Genomic DNA, 20,467 nt, shown 5'->3' on the forward strand with positions numbered 1-20,467 from the left:
AAAATTGTTGGTGTATCTAATGGCAGCCTCTGATTTTATAGTCTGTAAATAATGGCAGGATGTTTTCATAGCGGTTTTCATTGCGGGCCATGCGCAGAGATGTGTGAGTTCCTTCACATTAGCAGGAAGTGTGGACAGACAGGTTGTCACCTCTGCTCTCAGGTTAGAGAGCATCTAATATTTGCTGCGCCTCTGGTTGAACCACAGACGGCTGTTATTGGCTCTGGCAGAGGGCTGATGGCCACTGTCACAAATAATAATGGCACTCAGCTCTGCCCTGTGGTTGTGGAGTTATTAACAGTGAGAATGAGGGTTTCACATCATTACTCATATGAACGCCGTTTCTACCCTGCTACCTGCCATGTGATTCCACAGGCGGCGTGCTGCTGCTGCTGAGCCAAGCTCATCAGTACTGCGAGTGAACTACATTCAGAGCAGTAAATCAGAGGATCGACAATCCTCTTCCAGCCTCCTGTCTTATATTTGTCTTCTCCTATTTGTAATGTATTTTCCATTGTGAGAGAATCAATGAATTTCATCCAGACAGCAATGGAGCAAAATATTAGAAAATATATAAATTGTGCTCTGATATTCTTAAATTATGGGTTGCAGCAAGCCACCGCCTCTCTCCCTCCATCAGCTGGGATGATGCATTTTTATATAAGTACAACATATTGTGCCAAAATCAATAATGCCTCTTTGAAATTTTCATCAAACCCCAAAATCACTTTATTTATAAGAAATTTTGCTCTACATAAAACACAGGTGCACCTCCACTGCACCTGCACGCTAACATGATAGTTAACAGGCAATGGAAGCAGAAATGAACATCAATGCTGAAGGCTCACAACTTCCACGGAGAGGAGGAAGACTGAGTGCTTTGTTACTGAGTTTAAAGTGAGGCCCAATTTGTGTCCCTTTGAATCCACATACCAGCAGAGCTACAGAGCTGTGGATGTGAAAAGTCCTTGAACTGAAAAGAGGCATCCAGCTATAGCACAATATGTTTCTTCAAGCCAAATCTCAAAGTGATGGAGCTCTAAAAGGAGCAACACAAATAACTGACCAGGGATTTTCAAAAAAACGAAGATTTTTTAAGTTTTTCTTGCAACTGACGCTCTTTTTGGGGGTCGCTTCGTGTCAGAAGGCCAGTTTGTATGGTACACATAAACTTGATGGTTGAAGACTTTTTTGTATGGCAACCTTTTTGTAGTAGCAGTAGAACAGTGATAAGCACTCCTGCCTGCTCCAGTTTCCTCACACAGTCCACAGATATGGTGTCAGGTTAATTGGTGATTCTTAATAGGTCACATGCATGCAAGTCTATGCTTGTCTGTCTTTCTGTGTTAGTCATGTGATGGGGACTATCAGCGTGTCCAGAGTGTATTTCACCTGAATAGCTAGGACAGTCTCTGGGAGATATGGGTCCATGTGACCCTAAGGTTGATAAGTAATTAGGAAAATGAATAGATGGATGGCCAGAGGACTAAAGCAGTCTGACACCCTTGGTTCACATACTGTCACTTACGTGTCAGGCCAACTTTGTGCACAGTTTGTAGTTTTCTAAATTCAACTGGACATATTCCTTTAACTTTAACTGGCAAAAACTTCATGAATTTCTTCATAAATAAAAGTGCAGCTATTAGTGAAAAGATATTTACAGCTGTCAAGTAGAGCAACTGTAATAACTCCTGATATTTACTTATACTCTTTCTCTCCTGTGCGAGATAACGTTAACGATTTCTTCCTCTAAACCATCAATGTGGCTTTTCCATTCCTAGAAGACTGCTCAAAGAAGCTTCCCCATTAATTCATGTTTTTAAATTTTAAATATGATGAATCTATTGGTTAATGGGCTACAGTCCACAGGCTTTTAAGGTGCTGGTAATTAAAACCATTACTTTAAGCTGTGTAAGCTAATACCAGACCGATTTATAACCTTCCTTTTATTTCAAACGTTTTCGAAAAGGTAGCAGTCAAACACCTAACTGATCACCTGCAGACAAATGGTTTAATTGAAGAGTTTGAGTCCGAATTCAGAATTCATCTCAGCACAGAAACAACATTAATGAAGGTTACAAATGATCTTCTTTAGAGAGGCTTCTTCATATACTTATACCGAACCACATGTATATTATATATGGAATCACAGGGTTATGTGCTGGGACCAGGTCCACTTACATGCTACCCTTAGGGAGTATTATCAAAAATCATACCATACAGTTTCATTGCTATACAGATGATACCTCACAGAAAAAGTCTTTAATCTTATCTTAAAGACCTCCCAGTACCACATATTCCCACTTTGCTCTCAGAGTGCAGGCTTACTTGTGGTTCCTGGAGCATTTAAAGGTAGAATGGGAGGCAGCTGGGAACCAGCTCCCAGTCTGGATTTGGGAGACTCTCTACATTTAAGATCAGGCTTAAAACTTTTCTTTTTAGATAAAGTTTATAGTTAGGACTGGATCAAATCACTCTGCATGCTCCCTTAGTTATGCTGCAGTGGGTCTAGGCTGCCAGTGTTCTGTTATTGTTTATTGTTCTCTGCCTGCATCAGAGCTGCAAGTCTGCAAACATACACAGCCAAAGTGCACAGGATGCTACAAGCAGAGCGTTCCTGCATGGTTAGACAGAGATGTGTTTAGTGTTTATTGTGTGTTTTTGATTGGAACTGCTGTAAAACCTCCAGAAAACAATGTTTTATTTCTCGGCTTCACCACTTTATTTCCATTAACACCAGCCTCTCTCCTTATTCGCTTTCTAGCCTGCGGAACCACAGCTACTGTCTGTCTGTTATCCCACCATTCCAGAGTTTAAATTTCATCTCTTTTCCACTTTTTGTGCTTCTATTCATCTGGTTTTGTCTCAGGTCGCTTGGTTTTTAGGTTGTTCAGGTTGTTCTGGTTTCAGATGCCCCACCCAGGAGTATATAACTTCTTTAACCCCCAAAAAACAGCCCTGAAGGAAGTGCCAGACAAAGGTTTATGTATAGGTTCAGGCCATAAAAAACTGTCTGATACTTCCTGCAAAATTAATGGAGCTCACCCGTGACTTCTCCTCCAGGCGAGTCATCATAACGATGGTGCATGTCCTCTGCTCCCATACCATCCTCCAGAAGTCACTTAGCGTCTCTGGCAGCGGACCCTGGGTAGCGATGTAAGCATTCTGTTTCCTGTACCCGTCAATGTAGTTGGCATTTATATAGTCACTACCTGGAACTCCTTAAGCAAGAAGCACAGTTGGACATAATGAGCAAACAAAAACAAATGGCAGCAGATCAGAAAATGCCTCGAACTACTGCTTGTTTCTCACCGTCCACAGGTGTGAGGATGACCCTGGAGTGGTCGTAAGCAATAACATTTGCATAACGGTTCTTTGGCTTGTTGACCTCCAGGTTGGATTGCTCCCAGGTGAACTGCTGTCCTGGATCAATAGACTGGACACACAAACGTTGGGAGTGAGAGAGCAGATAAGTGCTTATTACAACAGTACCTGCATCTTTACTCTTCTTTGAGTGAAGAGTGCAGGCCGATATATGTGACATAAATTCATCATCCCTCCTTCAGCCTGCAGCTCCATCACATGAAAAGCCCTGGTTGATCTTTAAGCCCCTGTATCCACATTCCACTCCTAAAATCCCATCCATCCATCCATCCATCCATCCATCCATCCATCCATCCATCCATCCATCCATCCATCCATCCATCCATCGGCTCAGTGTGTGGTGAATCAAGGAAAGCACTGAGGTGAGGTTTAGGACAATGGCCCAAGACATGTTTTTTCCTCATATGAGACTGAATGATGGGGACCACTTGCGTCATATTTAAAGTGAAGAGATAAGGACCTGTGTTAGATTTTATTTCTCGGTACCAACAGTAAGGCAGAGGCAGGAAAGCAGTCAAAACTCAAGTGAGATCGGGTCACCGTATTATATGAGCCGGTTGAAAAGAACCTGTGTGCAGAGGTAGAGACGCAGAGACTTACAGGAGAAAAAGCAAAACAGGTTACTGCTGAAGCCTAAATTATGCAAAAGTATAATGATCAGAGGCTCAAGAATGACTCATCAACTACTTAAGCTGCGTAATTGAATTTGCTGAAATATGTAGTGCAGAGTAACTGCTTCAGGTGGTGTTTCAAAGCTGAGCAGGATGAAGTCAGGGATTTTTCAGTGAGTAACTACATTATGTTTGCTACCCTGATATCAACCCTTAGCTACATCATCTAGTCCGAACAATTTCATTGGACAATTTACGTATAGATTTGAAATAGTGGTAGAATGCATGGTTGGGCCAACAGAAAATATCATGTCAAAAGGAAACTATTGGATTACTAAGTGATGTTTATTGAGTCGACCCAGGTGCAAGAAGAAGGCACAAACACTTCGACAGCGAGGTCAAGCTACATCTGCTGTTTTAAAGAAGCTCTGCAGAAAGTCACTGTTAGTAACGACTCCACTGAGTGGCTTTTTGTGTAGTCGCCCAACAAATGAAAGAACCTCAGTTTAATGTGGGAGGAAACAGTGTCAGCTTTATTTGTTTTTAAGTTGCTGCCTAATCACCTGGTTTGGCTATTAGTTGGGGTTCAGTAACTTTGACAGGCAGACCTGAGGAGCAGACGACTGATCTGCCAATCTTTCAATTAGCGTGCGACCCATTCTACCTCCTTTACCTCTGCTGCACTTGTGAGCTGATATGAACCAGGCAGGTTTACTGCCTGTTAACGGTCTCTATTGATTGCTGGCTGTGAGCACAGGCACAGGTTTAACTGAAATGGCATTCTGCATATTGTTATTCTTGATTGATCTTTTATGCTCCGACTGCTTATCTCTCATCACCTGGAAAAAAAGAAATCTCACACACACACTTGTAAATAAACACACAGTCAGCGATGCACGGGAAAAATGAATCGGTGACGAGGGCTCTAATATCCTGCTGCTTTTCCTCTTTCTGACTGGCTGCATAGCTGCTCAGCACTGTGCTCTACAACTGATAATAACGACAATGGGGAAACAGGTTGAATGCACATCTTATTTAACAGCCTGTTAGGTAAGGCTTCCAGTACACTGCACTGACAAACCACTCACATTACTGCTAATGTGCTCTGCCTACATGTAGATCAGTTACTGCGATGACAGCGTAATCACTATCTGCGCTTCTACAAACAAAAAAACGAAGCAGGTAAACACACAGAGAGGAACAGCCCTCCGTGAAGCACAGGGTTAGCTCACACTCAGGATGTGCAGATTTAGTGGATTACAATTTATAACCGATTTACCTTTAATACACTAAAACTGCCACACATTAAATCTATTTTATTTCACACTGTTGTTCAAACATACATAAATGAGTTCTTTGTTCACATCTTCTACAACCAGGGTTTTCCAAGTACGCCTTGTTTGCTAATTGCAGCCCTCAGCGATGTTTTGTGCGTCTTACAGCTGAATGGAATAAGGAACTACAACGAATGTCATTCAGTCAGAGTTAAAATCATATAAATTCATAATTACGAATGTGTACATTTCAAACAACCTAATCTTGGTAATGCTTTAAACACTATCTATGTGCAGAAAAACTGGTATTAGCAACATAAACCATCATTCATTTGTATTCATTTACAAACATTAGCCAACAGTAACACATACGCTTACAAAAATCAAATTCCAAATCTAAAACGACTAGACTGACTGATCAAAAGCATTATGGGAGATATGGACAATAAAACAGCCAAGATTACTACGGGAGTGGCCTGCTCCTCCTACAGGCATGCATTTGGTTAGAGTGTTGATGTCGCCTATGTTTTCGATACTGTTTTAAACTTGCATTCACTGCAATGGCCACAAAAAGTAGAAAAAATAAGCTGCAAAACTATGTTTTAAGTCTTGATAATACTTTGTTACAGATACGGACACCTGCAGCCTCGATGGGCTAGTAGTCATTCCTGTTACAGTTTTTGAAATTATGCTGCCTCGTCGTGTGCATAGTTGGTGCATTGTACCGGTGGTCAGAAAAAAGCAGAGAGCCATGCTGACTGTCAGCAAAGACCAACTAAATGCTCAGCGTCTGAGGCGACCCTAGCAGGCTGGGAAAGTATAATCTAAAGTATAAACTTTACTGTTCACAACTGTATGAGAAAATATCCCACTGCTCATTTGATACATCACCTCAGGAAACACTTGCCTGATGCATTTATAATCTCACTAACTGTTTCAAGTCTTATTAAATACAACATGACGTTTATTTTCTAAATTAGGGTCTCATTTAGAGTAACAGAGACGGTAAAGCTGGATATGCTTCAGTTCATGGCTGCATTTTGATTGACGAGTCACTGCTGTATGCGGCTTTTTTATTTACAGCTGGTGTAAGGGACACATCTTATTCCTGTAACATTCAACATAGATTTTTTTCCTCAGTTTTCAGATTAGAGGTAATTTAGAAAATTGTGCCAATTGAGGATGAGTTTTATTTGTAAGGGACTGATAATATCAGATGTTTTACTCTGTGTTTCAAGTTTAGTTTTTTTTTTTTAACCCATAACCCATTTTAGTAAATTAAAAAAAAACTTGAATACACTGCTGTCATATGTAAACGCAGCTTCATTAATAACACCTCAGCTGTAATTAAGTGTAGATTATCTTGAGTGCACACACACAGCACTGCAGCGGTTACACATTCCTGCTCAGTCGGCAGCTGGTGTTGGTTTTGGTTTGTTTCTTTTGGTTCATCTTTGAACAAAGTTTCAAACCCCCCACTGTCACCACCCCTCCTGCTGTGCAGGCAGCAGAAGCCAGAAAATGAAATAAAAAAAGAAAGAGAAACAGTGACAGTCACACTGCAGCACAGTCATCAGACTTTTGGTACTTGTGACTGACTGGAAGTTCAGCAAAAATATTTTAGATAATATATAGACACATCAGTTTTTAATATACGATTAGTTCCCAGATGATTTACTGACAGTGGCATCAAACATCTCCTCATGTGTTATGTTTTCTGTGCAAGTGACCCGAGATAGTTATAATGCACTCTGAGCAGCTGTCCATCCTAAAAATTCATTTTAATAATTGACACAGAGCAGAAAAAACAGACATGCACTAATGCTGGCTGCGTTCCACCTATGGGAGGCCCGGCTGTTGTGCACACAGGTTCACTGCGATGGTTTACTGAGACATTTAAAGGGACTAGAATTAAATTTGTTTCGCCTGGTGTTTGTGAGGTGGAAAAGGCCTGGAGCAGCAGCGGGGGCAGTTTTCATGGCAGCGCTGAGGGCAGCAGATATGAAACAGATCTTTCAACAGAGCTGTGTTAGGCTGCCTTTCCCTTTCAGTCATATGCTGTTCTAGTGGTTCCAGTTTCAAATAATGAGGTCAGTCTATGTGAAAGTAAGTAATAGCTTTAAGGCAGAAACTCAGAGTTCAGACTGCATGTTTGGTTTTACACAGTTTTCTCCTCTTTGATCGGCACGATGTTATAAAAGATATTCCCGTGTCATCTATTAGTCCCTGGCTTTTTCAGTCTGCATATCGTCCTTGAGGATGAATCCCAAATTGTATGGCGAATAGAGCGCGCCCATAAGGGTGGGTGCGGTCTATTCGTCTCAGGCACACAGTTCTAGCTGTCAGCACAGAAGCCCCGCCTGTAATCGTTTTAAATCTTCTTTTTTTAAGGGACAACCAATCAGAAGACATTTAGTGCAGAGGGAGGGGGCTGTCTTGTTTTGGGCAGTGAACAAACTAACAGGCTTCCCATTTTAATCTGTGACTCGTACTACTGCAGAGGAGCCCACGAATAAAAATGTTGAGGTTGAGTTAGAAATGATCATATTAGAAATCCTTTAAGCAGTCCTGAGCATCAGCCCAAAATAAGTTTTACTTGTGCAAACCATTTGATACAGCCAAAATAGCAGATGTAATCATTATGATATGATGAAGAGAATCACTGTTTCAGGGCCATATGCGTTATATGAAGTGGTCTCCAGTAGTCCCCAAACAGACTGGCCCATTTATCAGACGTAACAAGCTGTGGGATCCTCTGGCAGGTCTCATTTTAAACACAGCCATTATCAGCTTTTCATTTCAAGCCTTGCTGCTCTCACTGTGGACTAATGACTGGGGCCTCCTTTGCAACAGGACACAGGAGGACAGCGTGTGTGTGTGTGTGTGTGTGTGTGTGTGTGTGTGCGTGTGCGTGTGCGTGTGTGTGTGTGTGTGTGTGTGTGTGTGTGTGTGTCTGAGAGAGAGAGACCTTATGCTTCTGTCACTGACAGTCTCCTGATCAAAGTTTAATGAATTCTTTAGTGCACGTGCCTGAAAAGCATCTTACACATCACACACTGAGGGTGTCATTACCATTGGATACAAACACTAAACTTACTGTTTGCATTACTTATTTTAAAAAAATGGAATCATAATTGTATTTCTTATTGGAGAAAGTTAATAAATGTGCTCTTCAGGCTGGTTTTAGACACTTGTGCAGACTTCTTCTGGGCTCAAGTCCAAACAATGTGTTCTCCCATGTCAGCCTGCTGCTCTGAAAGGCTTTGGCCTCAAAATCCGGGTGCAGTGCCTTTCTCCATCACACTTCAGCATGTGCGGCAAATGCTTGCTCTGTGGAGAAGTTACCGATGCCTTCTTAAAACCTAATGTAATCGAGAGAGGCAACAACATTGCTAATTAATAATCATCTAAGACTTGATACTAAGACTTGTAGCTGTGCCGTTGTTTCAGTTCTTTCACTGAGCTTGACCTCTTGACTGCATTTGTGATGCTAACATCTTTGGAGCATTTTTAATGCTTTATGTGAAAAATATTATGTCTGCCTGCTGTGCAGTTTGTTGTAACAACAGAGTGCTGCTGGTGTTAAGCAAGCTAAGGTTTCAACATCTGAACCAGTGGATGACGTCATGATCGCTATATCCATCTTTCATCTACAGTCCGGTTTATGGATAAGACCACCTGACATTTTAATGATCTTCTAAACAAGAACCTGTCTAAACAAAGTCTCTCTCGGACCCCAAATTCAAGATGTTTAAAGCAATACACCTGTCACATACCCTAAAAAGTATGTAGATAGGAGCTTGCTGTCATAACAATAATAATAATATTGTTTTTGAACAGTTTACACTTTTCATTTTCACAGTAACGACAAGAAATCTAAACCTGGTTTTGTGCATTTCCTTTTCTCCATCTGAACAATCATATTTAACAGATCATTCAAACCAAAACGTTCCTATCTGAACTGAACCGTCTTGTTTTGCAAACAAGACAACTTGTCTGCAGAAAGTTCCCTCCATTGCATCACAGAGGTAAGAAAAAAATGGGAAAGGTGGAAAACTTGATTCAGTTGCTGTTTCATAATTTATATGCCCCCTTCCTTCTGCTGTGCATAAACAGTGCACCCATCTGTCCTGGTTTATCCGCTTGGAAATTCACCACTTTAAATGCAAATTACCTTCCTTTGTAGGACATCAACAAGCCATAATCCCTCTCTGGCTCTTACAGTAGGTAAAAGCAGTCGAATATTATTCTTGGAAAGGAAGCAGAGAATTCATGCATACTTAGCAGCATCCTTTTTTTGGCTAATCTGAACTTTAACTCTGTAATGCTCGGCCAACACAAATGAAAACATCTCAGGGGGAAAAAATGGTTCTTGGAAAATGTACTGTGTAAGGCATTTTAGTTACAAAATAAAATGCTGATTTTACAGATGGGTTTGTGTAAATATGTATGTTTAAATGTGGACTGAGTGAAACAAACAGTAGGTTTAAAGATGGCTAAAAATCAAGAAAAAGAAAGTTTTGAGTCAGCAAAGGAGATTATTTTCTCTGTAAGACTTCTTCAACAGGGGCTAAAGATATTATGCCATTGTATTTTATTCAGGCTGATATCAGCTCAGTTTTTAAAAAACAAACAACTGATCTATAGTGTTGACTAATACAAGGAAATTCACTTATTTATTGTCTTTAAAAAGCACCGACTTATTTTAAGCTCATAATTGGCACCCTCCCACACAAAGCTCCCTTTGAACTGATATTGTTCTATGCAGGTGTAGCTGGAGCAGCATGTTCGTATGAGGCGTCAAACCAGACAAAAGAGAGAGATGCTGAAGGGCTGTCATTAAGGTGGAAAGAGACGATGACTTTCACCACAGGAGAGGTTGAGAGTATTCAAGTGCTCGAGAGAAAACAAGTTAAAGATGGCTGAAGGATGAAGAAGCTGCTCATAAGAACAGAACCCAAAAAGTTCTAGATTAACATTCAGAAGTGACCTTTTACTCTAAAGTGACTTTATAATCAATTGTTAAGGCAAAAAAGTAAAGAGTTAGTCGTAAATCTACTGTTTCTAAAAGAGGACAACTGTAAGGACATGCTCAGTGAATATGTGTGTGTGCTTAAGACTGTGCTTATTCAGAGCAGCAGACTGGTATGAAGAAGCAGACATGCAAACTACAGAAGTAAATGACTTAAGGAAACAAAAATAAAAATAATAAATAGGTAAATAAGTAATTTGAATCCAGCTGTTTTTGTTAGAAAAAATATATTTCTTAAAAAGCAAAACATTTTTTATACAAGTTGAATTTTTTTAAGCTACATTAGGTTGAAAGCCAAAAAAGAGCATGCCTATGTGTTTATGTGTGTCAGCCGAGAGTATGCAGCAACGACTTCAGTGCAAACTCTGGTAACAGAAAACAACTTTTAGCCAAAACATCAGAAAAACTGATCCAAACAACCTGGAAACTCAGCACTGCATTTACTCAGGTCCCCAGCAATACACCCGGCAATTTAAAACTGACCTATTTCTTCATTTTGAACCATGAACGATCAATTCTCCCACTCTTGTACACCACAGTAATTGCAGCTTTCCTTTTACACATCTAGGTTTCTTTCTTCGGAAAACTAGCTTATAAAATCTGAAATAACTGACGGTGGCTGAAATGTGCATTGCTTTACTTGAAAGGTGCATATAAGAGCAGGAAAATTTACCTCGTACTCCTGAGAGAAGTGCAGACCATCATTGGCCTTGAGTCTCTCAATGTGGTCGGCCAGGTCACAAATAGCGATGGGAGGATGTTCCCTCATCCCTACAGAGACAGCGAGAGTGGTGAGTGCAGCCCATCACAGACACACATGCACAGAAATGTGTGCACACACAGAGTGCAGATGCATGTTGAAGGCTCAGTGTTAACTGGTCGCAGTGATATGAGGTGACAGTGAGAGTGCTGTGTGCTGAGCAGAGGGATGATGTCTGGCTGTGCAGCTCTTCAACAGCATGCTGTAACCACGCTGGAGATGAGCACCAACTAGCATGCTGATTGGTTAAAGAAATCCCATAAAGCAGTAGGTGAGTGGGAAGGTGCAAAAATACAGCATTTTTAATTGATGTGGTCAAATATATATATTTTAACTAAATGGTAGATGTATTGCTTTATTAAATTAGATAGACAGTCTACATTTAGCGCTAATCAAACCCACTTGGTGTAAAATAGCTGACATGGGCAGGTCATGAGAAGAGAAGGTGATGGTGATAAATGGGAGGTCTCTATTTCTACAGGCTTCTATGTAAAACAGAAAAGGGTACCAGGCAGGAATGAAAGGAAACATTAGTCAAACACAGGAGGATTGAAAACTAACTTGGAGTGTTCGGGCAACTGAGGACACTGGAACCTGTGGGGGAAAGATGAGGCAAAACCAAAGCACAGGGGTCAGTTAGGACAAGAGGACACAAGGAACAGTGAGAAAGGAGCTGCCCTACTCAGGAAAGACTTAAGAGACGCTGAAAACACAACTTTCCCAGATGGCTAAATAACATTTAAAAGAATTTAGCATCATTTTCACTGTAATCAATAAATTGACTGTACTTCACATCTGTTTGTTCTTCGGTACAGTCGCAGTTTCATTTAAAGTGGTCCCAATCAGTTGTCCATTTTGGGTTAAACTTGGACCAAACTGGGCTGTACGTTGGTCCAACATTGCTGTTATTAGCATCTTTGGATGTTTGGTTCTTGGCGCTGTCCTACATCTGTGTTTAAACGCAGCTGCCAAGAATAAAATTTCTCCCTTTTTTCATTTACAAAATGAGGATTTATTTAGGCAAGGAGCTTTAAGGCCTCAAGAAGCTCATCATCTTACTCTTGACACTTAAAGGCTGTTACCACTGTGTTTGAAGGTCCTTCATTCCCAATGAAGTATACTTTACATATTTGCTAAGGAGATCTTAATGCAAACTACATTCTTGTAGACACACTTTCATCGTCATCTCACAGACACATTGGTTTAGGTTGGGTATGATCAGTGACTCTGTAAGAGAGTCACTGATCGTACCAGCCTGAGTAGAAATGTATTGTAGAATTCTGTACAATGGTGATTTTCTCACTACTGTCCCCAGAGCGAAAAAAACCAGCTGAAACGAGAAGCATATGTAGCAATGCTGCTGACAGATTTATATGTAATTTAATGCATGTATATGCATTTTAAAAAACCCCCCCAAAAACCCAACCTTATCTTGGCTAACTGTAGCCATAAGATAGATCAGCATAGTATCTGTTTAATGCTCTGGACTGAGCTGTTTATGTCCTGGAACCTGTCTATGTATAGCAGTGGCCAACTTTAGGTCAACTTTTAGCTTTTTCTTGTTTCCTTTTTATTTGATTTAATTCATGATTGTATTAAAGTGGTTTTACTGTCCCTGTACCAATAGAAACTTTGTCTTTTCACTTTCATTTAAGCAGGAGCTTCAGAATAACTGCTCAAAGGCTAGCCAAGATGGCTGCTTCTAAAAGGATCTGGGTATGATAATCAATCACAAGACAATCTTGGTGAGAGAATCATGAACTTTCATTTCCAACAGGGCTTGTTTTGAATAAAATAAATCCAAAATATTACAAAATGGTGCAAATATTAAGACTATACATGTGTAACTACATGAGCGCGCATTGATTAGGTGTGGCCTAACATCGTTGGGCGTGGCCTAACAGTTGAAGAGTGTCCATTAAAGCGATGTGTTGCAAAGACCTCAGGTTGGAACAGAAGCAGAAACACTCAAAGTTTGAGGCCTTTTTGGAACTTTGATCCAGCGCCTCTGCATCCTCATCTGCTCCAATCTCAACCATAATGTAACCAAAATAGCAGCGTGTAGCATAAAATAGAGGCAATCATTAGTAACATGTAACAATTTTATAAACTCGTCACTATATGTGAATTCCGTATGTGAATGGTTAATAGAGACACTAAAACTTGATGTTGTTCCAACAAGACTTTTATGGTGATATGTTTGGTGCTGAAGGAGAGATTTTATTTTCAGATACAGACTCATGTTTCCTTATTTTGCTCTGTGCTTTCTGCGGTTGCCACAGATGTCCCAGAATGAGCCTTGGTGGGAAGTTAAAACGAGTTTGGCCGCCATTATCTCTGAAGGGAGCAAATTAGAAAACAGCAGAAGCAGTGAGTACCAACTCATGTCTGAGTGTGTCTTTAGCCCTGATTGTTTCACAAGAAGAGCAAGGGGAAAATCATTAGCTCAAGCTGATGTAGTAAACACACATGCTCAAAGTTCTAGATCATGAGTAGACTTGCATTTATTACAGAACATAGTCTTTAAGCACACAAAGCGTTGTTGGTCTTTTGTGTTAGTGTATTCCTGTGTTAATGATTTCTCTTCATTTAAAAACTCATCCTGTGTTTTATTTTTAAATCTTTGGGTTCTGCAGAGTCAGTTTTGTGTTTCCTTGTGTTTTGCATTCATCCATGTTTAGTACTTATCATTTTACTACATTATCATCCCTCGTGTTTGTTTATGTATTCTTTGAAGCTTGGAGTTTTCAGTCTTTCTGGGTTTCCTGTTTGGTTTCATTGTAACTCTGTTTTTCTTTTTGTTTATTTGTTTAAAGTTTTGAACTTTTTGCACTCTTGTGTTTTAAGCCTTGTATCTCTTCTTGTGTTTGAATTGTAGCTACTGTTTAGTTACTGGGCTGTGTTATTTGAGCTTAGTTTCCTCACAGTTGCTTTTGTTCAGCAGAGCTTGTCTCTGTGTATAGCGGTCACCCACCGAGTTAGCTCCTGTTTTACTTTAGCTGTTGGCTCCTGTGCCTTCTGTTTATTTTCCTGCGTCTCACTGTTTTGATCGTCTTCACCTCTGTCCCAACCGTCTCCAATCCCTTAATCACTCCATGTGTATATATAGTTCTATCTTTGCCTCAGTCTTTCGTGCATTTCCCTCTGTGATCTCATGAGCTTGTTTGGATTATATTGTATTTAAACTCTGCGTCAGCTTCATTAAGTGGCTTGCCTTCTGTTAAATCAGTCTGCATACCTTGTCTGCAGTTGGGTTCTTTAACCTGCATCTCATGACAGCTTTAGCTCCTGTCTCTTCAAGCCCCATTCCCATTCCAGGAAGCCTACTTTCTTCTGATTGGTTGTCTTCTATAAGTGAAAACTACTGAGGGACAACACCCAGTGACTCATACTGGATCAAATCGTCCATACTTCATTCATTTAGAAGCGGCTCATGAGGCAGCCCTTACTGCCCTGCTAGACAGACATAAATATTTCAGGGAAATATTTAAACTGTAAAAACCTCTAGAGAAAAAACAATGATTATACAGCATGAGTCAATAGTTTGGACACCAACCCATAAACTGCAGATTATCTCTCAAGTGGCTACATTTGTATTTTATTTATTTAGTTCACCTGATGGCCTTGCCTGTACAGTAATATAAGGAGGTCCATGATGGAAGTAGAAAATAACATGAAAAAGCTGCGTGTAGTTTTTGATACACAAGGAATTTTAAATAAATTTATATCATTATTTGGTTTTTTAAAGATTATTATGGATATCCGACACTGTTATATACACATTATATTAAAGAGGGAAATGAAGATTTGAGCCTTTTCATAATTTAATTCTGTTACCTGATGTGAACCTGGAAATTCTACAAAAGTAAAATAGCCCAGGTCACACTAACTGACAACTAAAAGTTGTGGAGCGTTTCCATTTCATTGAAAAAAAGAGCATAAAATCTTCAAGCAGGATCACAGTTTGACTTCATTATCATGACATCATCTGTCATTTTTCCAGTGTTTTGTTATGAGTAACGTCGAGGCCACCCAGCGTGCAAAGGTTGGCTGTCAAGTGAGCTGATGAATTTATGCTCGAGTAAACAACATCTGCCAAAATCCCTCCTACTGCTGCCACCACAGGTAAATGCCACCCATCTCAAGAGAGAAGAACTTGGACAAAAAAAACAATGACATACTTTAAGCTTAAAACCTCCCACTGACAGACAGGTGGGAGAAAAGGATAAGAGAAGATGCTGGGAGGCGTAGAACAGATGAAAAACAAAACTAAAAATCAGTTAAACAGTCAGATGGGAGAATGAATGAGGACACAAAGAGACAATAAAACAGAAAAACAGGGCTACAGTATGCATGCAGACTAAAAATATAAAAACTAACTGTTTATAGGTAACTGGGAACAAAGTGATGTTACTGGGAAAAAGTCCTTGCTGGGAGGTCAGGGTGAATGGACAGCTCAACAATTACTGGATACATAAGATTTCTCTTTTTTTTTTTATATATCTGAATAGAAATATCTCACACTCTAATTGTTTTTATGGTAAATTTAGTCTTTGATTGCACAATCATGTGGAAAGAAATCTAAGGTTTTATGTATCAGGCCGCAACTTAAAAATTTAACATCATTCTTATTCAACAAAAACTAAGCCAAGCCACAGATTGCAAAAAACAATAATAAGACAATAATAAGACAATAATCTTTCTCACTGTAGAATGACTTTAAATCATTCGGAAATGGTTTTATAACCCTTTCCAGATTGATGGGCAACAACAATTTTCCCCTGAAATCACTGCTGATGTCTTCATTCTGTCATCTGTGCATTGTGTCAACACACCTGAGTGCTCCAGACCAGAAAACTGTCAAAACTTCTGCTTTTATACACTTGCTGATCAAGTGCAGTTAATTAGTAGAACCTGGCTGCCACTTACAACTGTTTCCATGGACACTGTATTTAAGTCACACACTGCTTCTGCATTTGTCTCTGATGATATGTTTAAAATATCACATGTTATACACTACCAGTGAAAAGTTTTAGAACACCACAATTTTTCCAGTTTTATTGCAAGTTGTTCAAGTCCAATGAATTGAAATGGTACAAAAGGTAAGAGGTGAACCGCCAGAGGCTAAAAGGTAAGGATGCCCCAAACTGAAAAATATAATAAAAATAGTGTGTATAAAAGCAGTGTGGGAACCTACAAGTGCCACACATTTATGGGAACTTCTGCAACAGATATGGGAACAACTTTGTATTGTAGAAAGAATGGTACGGGTGTGTTCAGCTGTTATATCTGCCAAAGGTGGGATTTTGATGAGTCAAAAGTGGAGAATACATTTGGTCTATAAATTGATTCCATGATTTCTTGCTTCTAATTGCTTATTTGTACTATGCTTTCATTTCAGAGTGCAATGAGACAATAACCTGCGTAATTTTCAATAAAAAACTGTGGTTTCTAAAACGTTTGACCAGTAGTGTGCCAGCTGCAAACTGTTTAATTATAGACGGACTTCTAGCCCCCAAAAACATGCATTCGGAGACATGGCTGCCCCAGAAACAATATGCTGCTCATACAAGATTCAGGATAGGCTGAAGTTAACAAAATGCAACCTGCTTTATTCTACTGAGCAGAAGAATGATGTCTCACACACACTTTGTTTTAACTCCGTGTTTTCAAAGTCACTGAGTAAGGGAATAGGAGACAGTGAATGAAATCACTGTGACAAAGATGAGTGGGAGTCAGTTTTTCAGTTTTGCATCAATAATTAGCACTAGATGTTTAAATTCATGTTAATATATGGCCCTCCTGAGAGTGTGTGTGGTGATGGCGCAGTTTTAATTAAACTATGTGATAAACAAAATGGTTTGCTGTGTGGTTAGTAAAATTAACTGACTGTCCAAGAAATTTGATTTATTTCTTACTTTGCATTAATTACTGGAATGAATGCAAAGTCAGTCAGTCTGTGTCTGAGCAAGGCATTCTTAAAATTTCACCCCCAGCCAGCCTGAGCCTGGTCCTGCCAGAGGTTTCTTCCTGTTAAAAGAGACTTTTCCCTCCCGCTGGCGCTAAGTGCTCGCTCATAGGGGGTCATCTGATTGTTGGGGTTATTTTGTAACAGTATTCTTTACCTAAAATATAAAGCGCCTTAAGACAACTGTTGTTGTGATTTGGCTCTATGTAACAAAAACTTAACTGATGAAATTAAATTGAACTAAAAAACAAATATCTATAAAATCATCATGCTAAACTTGCTAACTTAGGACTCCACCCTCTCATGAAAATATAATCACTTCTGACTTTAAAAGAACAACAACATGGAGACAAAGTGCCGAAGTGGAGGTTTCAAAATATGAATGCAGATATTTTCTAAAGCAGTTGTTCATTTTCTTGCACAGACACTAAAACACGAGTTTTAAAGCCGTATAAGTCTGATCCAAAAATGACTCGGGTAACACTGACACTTATGAAACTGAATCTGACAGTTACTTGTCACCTGTCACCTGAAAAACAGGATCCTTCATTATATTTCTGGGTGTCAGTGGATTCAGTAACAAAAGCTTTCAGTGATAATTTCTCAGCACCTTTAAAAAACAGAAACTGGATACAACTGGTAAATATTTAGACCTCAGTAAAAGTCTGTTTATGGGGCTGTATGTTTGAATGTGTATGTGTTTGTGTGTGTCCATGCCTTGTGTCTGATAGTTGAGTCTCCTCATCTCCACAGGATCTGACGAGTGGGCCAGCAACGAGTCCTTCACTCCTGCCATGTGCTCATCCTTGGCCGGAGACGTTCGTTTCCTGGAGAAAAAACAAAACGAATTTAATGTTACATAATGTAACAACAGGCCAAATGGGTATTAATGACTCCGAATGAGCAAATTTCTAAACTTTATTTTCTGCAAAATACTGGGAAAAAATAATCTGTAACAAGCTATTGTGCAAAATAATAATAATTTGAGCATACTTTATAGATGATGAAAAGCGTTGTAGAATGTAACTTTGGCTGCAAGCAGTGTCTTCCTATTTGCAGTGCTGAACTGGTTTATTCTGACTTTTCAATTTTATAGGAATTTTAATGTATTTGTTTTAAATTGTATTTTATGATCCAAGAAAAGTGTCTACCAAACAATAAACACAGACTTAATATCAGTAACAATATAATTCCTGAAACAGACCAGCAACCTAAGGTTTACTCAGTCACTTGATCCTGGACTGGATACGTAAAGAAAATAATGTGTTCAATCTTGGTTCCTGATTCCAGGGCTGCACAGGATTTGAGCTAAAACCCACTCAAAAAAAGATGCTTGTCATACCAAGCATCAAAAGAATATTGATTAAAAAGTGAAAGGTGATGAGCTGTTTTTAGAACCAGAAAAATACATCCCATTATATCTCAATTTGGCTGAAAGGGCATCTTTTATTTCTCAGCACTTCTAAACTCCTTAGACGGCCAGATGAGTCAAATCAAGACCCTTCTTGCGATAAGATGACACAGTTTACCAAACAAAATGAGTAAAATGTATCAGTTCAAAGGTTAGTGGCTCATGTTGGTATCATGGCTTTACCATTAGTGACGTATCTGTTGTACTTGGGAATATTAAATGTGTAAGTATGAACTAATATTTACAGTATGCTACTGAACTGCACAGTAGGAGCTTTCTCCATGTAACCATACTTTTCAAACACTGATTTAAGACCATCAACTGCCAGTTTCAAAGATTTTCAGACACACCTGATTTGCATAAAGCAGCCTCGACCTAAACTTTATGCAGATAAAGAGTGGGCAACTCAACACTCCCTCTCTGGAAATGTGGCGATACAAGACTGCATTGCATGGCTGCTACACAGACAATGAGAAATGCAAATGACTCTCCTTTAAAATAGAAATATGACACTGAAATTCATCTGCTCAGCTCAAACAGCTACCCCCTTTAAATGAACTGTTAATTTGCATTTCTTAAATGCAATAACTACATTAGGGTTTAAGTGCAGGCAAACCTGAGTGTTTGACCTTGAAACAGAATGTCCTTATATTTAAGACATCTCTTGATAAAGGGATATTATATATATTTTATACATTTTTAGTTAGGGACTGTGGAAAGTAAATCGAGCCCATAAATCATCAATCAGCCCACACATACGTGACACATATATACACAGCTGTGTATTCAGCATGTTTTTTGCAGGTAACACAAACAGGGGAGTGAAATGCAATTGTGATGTCAGTTATTGCCTCTTGGTGATATCAGGATTCGATTTTTCCAGGTCTACAATTTGTTTTGAAGGCTGCTTGTGCAGGTGTGTGAGGGGCTGAGAGGTGAAGAAAGCATGAAGGGAGAATTATTCTGGAGGGAAAGATCAGCCGGATTTGTGAACTCGACACTCGACACAGAGCTGAACAGCAGAAAACAGATGCGCAAAGAGACAAACATGCTAAAATGTAGTCTCACACGCTGACACTGAAGACACACATGCTTAGAGGGGCTGTCAATTGAAGCCGATATGCCTGAAAACCAAACAAAAAGAAGACAGCTCAGAGACACTGACATGGAGGTGTGATTTGAACGTGTAACAGAAACAAGTATCTGTCACTTCACATCATCACTGTCAGCAAATGTAGACATGTCTGACCCACAAAGCATGTTTTACACAGCATGCGCGATGTGCAAGGGCAGGCAGGAGAGGTTGGAGGATGGGAGGGTGGGATGCTGAGGTGTGAAAACAGACAGGAGCACTAACCTTTCTTGTTTGCTGCATCCACAGAAAGTAGGCAGACGGTTAGCAAGGAGGAAGAAACAGAGAGGATTCATTTACAAGTCGTCAGAGGACCTGACAGAGTTCATTGCTTCACCTCACAAACTACTCCTTCATCTCATCTTTACCTGATCTTATTTTCTAATAAAATCTGATGCAGTTCATGAACAAAGAGAGATTGTTTTTAATATTTCTAATGATTTCCACAGAGCAACCTGGAACAAATTACGTTATAACCTGAATGGAAGGCTGGTTTCACAGTCTGTGAAAAGTGATGAAGCAGCCGTCTCCCCTAAACATCAACCCACAGTGCTGAAAGGGCCAAAAACCAAAGTTCTTCTAATGGTCATTGGAGACTGGTTCTAAAAGCCAGTCAAGAGTCAAGACTCCCGAGTTAAAGTGTGGAACCTTACAGCACAAATAAACATGTTCACAAAAAACTGTTTTGGTCTCTGGAGCTACTTCCCCTCTTCATAGCAGCCGTATGGTGGATGAATGTGTTTTTTATTTTGTTAAAGTCTACATGAGGGATTGGCTGCTTTTATTGATAGGTGGAAGGTGACACAGCAGGGTGTAGCTGCTAGGCTTCGTCTCCGTCCATCTATCTGTAGTATTTGTGCTGTTGGTGAGACAAATCCTGTTTTTTTCTTTTGCA

General features: G+C 39.7%; 1 protein-coding gene across 24 annotated transcripts in view; it reads right to left on the minus strand.

Annotated features, from left to right (window-relative positions):
- ptprfa (protein tyrosine phosphatase receptor type Fa) overlaps nt 1-20,467 on the minus strand; it is a 330,493-nt gene that overhangs the window by 20,496 nt on the left and 289,530 nt on the right. For 16 of the 24 annotated variants that reach the window (XM_019345881.2, XM_025899240.1, XM_025899238.1 and 13 more), the window contains 6 exons: nt 19,798-19,809; nt 17,747-17,856; nt 11,623-11,655; nt 10,975-11,072; nt 3,313-3,436; nt 3,046-3,221 (listed from right to left, as the gene is read on the minus strand). In XM_019345881.2, the coding sequence (XP_019201426.1) occupies nt 3,046-3,221; nt 3,313-3,436; nt 10,975-11,072; nt 11,623-11,655; nt 17,747-17,856; nt 19,798-19,809 (553 nt within the window). The remainder of the gene's footprint in view (nt 1-3,045; nt 3,222-3,312; nt 3,437-10,974; nt 11,073-11,622; nt 11,656-17,746; nt 17,857-19,797; nt 19,810-20,467) is intronic. The other 8 variants (XM_025899243.1, XM_025899242.1, XM_025899241.1 and 5 more) reach the window with 3 other exon arrangements.

This window comes from Oreochromis niloticus, linkage group LG15, assembly GCF_001858045.2.
Source record: "Oreochromis niloticus isolate F11D_XX linkage group LG15, O_niloticus_UMD_NMBU, whole genome shotgun sequence".
In the NCBI taxonomy this organism is placed as follows: Eukaryota; Metazoa; Chordata; class Actinopteri; order Cichliformes; family Cichlidae; genus Oreochromis; species Oreochromis niloticus.